This window comes from Bidens hawaiensis, unplaced genomic scaffold (genome assembly GCF_021521415.1).
Source record: "Bidens hawaiensis isolate Kalapana, Puna unplaced genomic scaffold, B.hawaiensis_p1.1 tig00066144_1, whole genome shotgun sequence".
Taxonomy (NCBI): domain Eukaryota; kingdom Viridiplantae; phylum Streptophyta; class Magnoliopsida; order Asterales; family Asteraceae; genus Bidens; species Bidens hawaiensis.
The window spans coordinates 4,239-7,424 of NW_027501773.1; the positions used below are offsets into that span (position 1 = coordinate 4,239).

Sequence of the window (3,186 nt, forward strand, 5' to 3'; positions counted from 1 at the left end):
CATTCATTAAAAATTTATATAAAAAGCATGTACATTCATAATGTCACATTTTGAACAATGCTTTCTATCAAACAATTTACTCGGTTTAAAGATAAGTTATGGGATGTATTGTTATGGGTGGGATTTACTAGATGCGGTTGTTATTGTTATTATGGGGTGAATTGTAAGACCATCAATAGTAATTGAGTAGTGGGAAGTTCTTGTCGCGGTTGCAAGTCACAACAGCAATTTGTTGCTAATGGCAAACCAACCTTAAAAAATATAAAACGACACTTAAGTGTGACTTCTCGGTAATGCCATCAAAATGCTCATTGCAATGCCCACTATGAAGAGCGTGCTTGTACTTCTTCACTCTAGGGTACCAAGTTATTCCTTATGTCTAAAAAACAATATCCAATTGACGGCTTGACGCTACGACTTATATACCACTCTAATGTTCTTAGATCCATAAGATACAGTCCAATGTTCTTCCTGTGTGTGACAAGTTTCCACCCATATTCATAATTTTCCAGTTCAACACAACTTCGTGCATTAACATCTCTTTATCTTAGATCCGTTACGGACATCATTGTGTCACCATGTTTAAGTTTTTATGATAAAGCTGACGAGTAAACTATTTACATACCAAGTTTATGTTATTTTCTTAATAACATAATAGTAGCCGAACCAAAAAGAATATACAGCACAACAATCACAAAAAATGCACGAGACAGAACAATTAAAAGAGTTAAAGGTATATACCATGCGACACCGATATGCAAAATTCACTCAAAACAGCCATATAGTCTTCATTAAGTTTGACAAACTCGACACAAAAACAAGCACATGAAAATGACAAACATGTTCTTAACTTTTTGATTTTGAATGCTTCACGAGCCAATCAATGACTGAATCGATGTTTGTTGAGTTCTTGCACGAGATCATGAAGCAACACACTTCTCTATCTGTGATAGACTTCAAACCCCTGCACACCATATTAAAACACACAATAAACTTTAAAGATAATTACTACGGTGGTCTCTATGGTTTGCCCAAATTACAAATTTCGTCGTTAAATTTGAAAAATTACATGTATGCAATTAAGAATATAAACGGTCTTACATTTGATCGGTCAAAGCTTGTTTAGAAAGTGCACCCGCCTTATCAATTTTGTTACCCAAAACGAGCAATGGAATACCAGTCAATGCGGGTTTGCTTAATAGATCATGAAGCTCACCCTTTGAGATGCTCAAGTTATCATGATCTGCAGCATCCACAACATAACTGCACAACATTGAAATCAAGAAAGTCAAAATCAAAAGTCAAAACGTTTCCCAAAAATGTGTTTTGGTTGAACTTGCATACACGATGGCGGAAACTGCACGACAGTATCGCTCCCACATGCTGCGAAACCGGGGTTGACCTCCAAGATCCCACAGCTTTATCGTCACATTTCCTTTGGTGACTTTTCGCATATTGAATCCCACCTAAAAGCAAGAAAAGAAAAGTTTGTAATACGCAATGTGTATAATTAAAAAGTTCATAGACATACTCAGTGTAGAGTTTAAATAGAACTCACTGTCGGGATCATGTCTTCACTGTATCCACCGGTCTACAAACGAAAGACGGTTTTGATCATGTTAGAAGATGAATTTGAAAAGATGCAAAATGAGTCAGATTTAAATAAATAGATATAATATACTTACAGCAACAACATTAACAAGTGAAGTTTTGCCAGCATTTTGAAGGCCGATCAACGAAAGCTCCATTTCTTGCTTGAAAAAGAGGCTGTAACATATATATAACATGTGATTTCAATATTATTGACATTGTTATGTCACATCCTAAGATGAAAAATATAAAATTTGTTTCACATAATCACCACATCCATGAACATGATCAATAATAATATTCAAGAGACAGATCCTAATTTTACAAAAAAATTGAAAACTTGTTAATTCGAATCATGTGTGTTAACAGCAAAATCCTATAGAAATTGGGGATCGAATGAATAGGTACCTTCGAAGCCAAGTCATAAAAACATCCCATATGCCCATAATGAAAATGAAGAATCAAGGGGGATCTCTTGATTGAAATCGATTCCTGTATGTATGTATATGTTTGTATGTCTCTCTGTCTGTCTTATTCAACGATTATATTTATTGTTGTTGCCAGCATATCTATCTGTAATCAAACAATGTTGAAGAATTACTTATTAATATTTAATCAAGGGAATTCAATTGAAATTGGGAATTCGGAAACAGTGGAATTGATTGGGGGTCGATTAGGTTAATTTTGTTACCGATGGATGCGAGTGGATGACGGTCTCACTATAGCTATAGCCTTTTGGATTGTGGCATCCAACTGGACCTTGGACGGAGCCTGCTTTCTTTCTTTCTTTCTTTCTTTGATTTGGAGGTTTGGCTCATCTTTATTTATAATAATAATAATAATAATAACTTTCTTCTCATTAGAGTTATAAAAATATAATATAACACCTACTAAAAGTGAAAAGTATAGTTTTATATTAAAACTAGTTTGATTCTCCCCGAGAGTTTATTTAAAGATTGTTTTTAATTGTTTTGCTATTTTATAATAATTATTTTATTTTTTAATGTAGTTTTGTTTTTAATTTAATACATATATATTAGTTTGTTATTATATTTTTTAACGTCTGGGTTTTATCAGTTGAGACGTTTAGCTTTTTTAAATTGTTAACGAACAAACATAAACGAACACGAGCATGTTCATTTTTTTAAATGTACAAATATGAACACAAATATTTGTCTAATGAAAAAAGAGGCGTTGATGTAATTGACGATGGTGGGTAGTATTGGAAGTTAACTGACGATGTAGATGATAGACCAGCAGCAAAGAACATGTAAAGAAACTAAATTAAATTATGGTTTGATAACGAAAGTGTTTATCAATAAATGAAATCGTATAACCCATTTGAGGGCTATTAGAGTTTGGTAAGACACATAACCCGTGAAAATTATCCTTTGATAATTAAGGGTTATTTTACAAATAAATGAAATGTTATAACCCGTTTAAGGGTTATCCGGGTTTGGTGAGACCCATAACCCGTGAAAATTATTGTTTGCTTATGAAATATTTTTAAAAATAAATGAGATATTATAACCCATTTAAAGACTATCCGGGTTTGGTAAAACCCATACCCGCGAATTCGGGTCAAATGCATGAGAA

At 33.2% G+C, this 3,186-nt stretch overlaps 1 protein-coding gene across 1 annotated transcript; it reads right to left on the minus strand.

Annotated features, from left to right (window-relative positions):
- Nucleotides 1-702: 702 nt before the first annotated feature.
- Nucleotides 703-2,377, minus strand: LOC143604673 (ADP-ribosylation factor-like protein 8b). Its single transcript, XM_077081076.1, has 7 exons — nucleotides 2,282-2,377; nucleotides 1,999-2,163; nucleotides 1,686-1,767; nucleotides 1,559-1,591; nucleotides 1,345-1,466; nucleotides 1,102-1,263; nucleotides 703-964 (listed from the first exon to the last, which is right to left on the minus strand). Exons 2-7 carry the CDS (start codon nucleotides 2,034-2,036, stop codon nucleotides 847-849), a joined length of 555 nt encoding a protein of 184 aa, XP_076937191.1. The 5' UTR covers nucleotides 2,037-2,163; nucleotides 2,282-2,377; the 3' UTR covers nucleotides 703-846.
- Between the last annotated feature and the right edge of the window lie 809 nt (nucleotides 2,378-3,186).

Bases quoted from the DNA above. Each gene is read 5' to 3' on its own strand.
- LOC143604673 (XM_077081076.1), bottom strand. From the start codon at position 2,036: ATGGGCATATGGGATGTTTTTATGACTTGGCTTCGAAG. The intron at 1,768-1,998 runs GTACCTATTCAT...TATATGTTACAG, and splicing joins TTTATGACTTGGCTTCGAAG to CCTCTTTTTCAAGCAAGAAA. The intron at 965-1,101 runs GTAAGACCGTTT...TATGGTGTGCAG, and splicing joins CAAGCTTTGACCGATCAAAT to GGGTTTGAAGTCTATCACAG.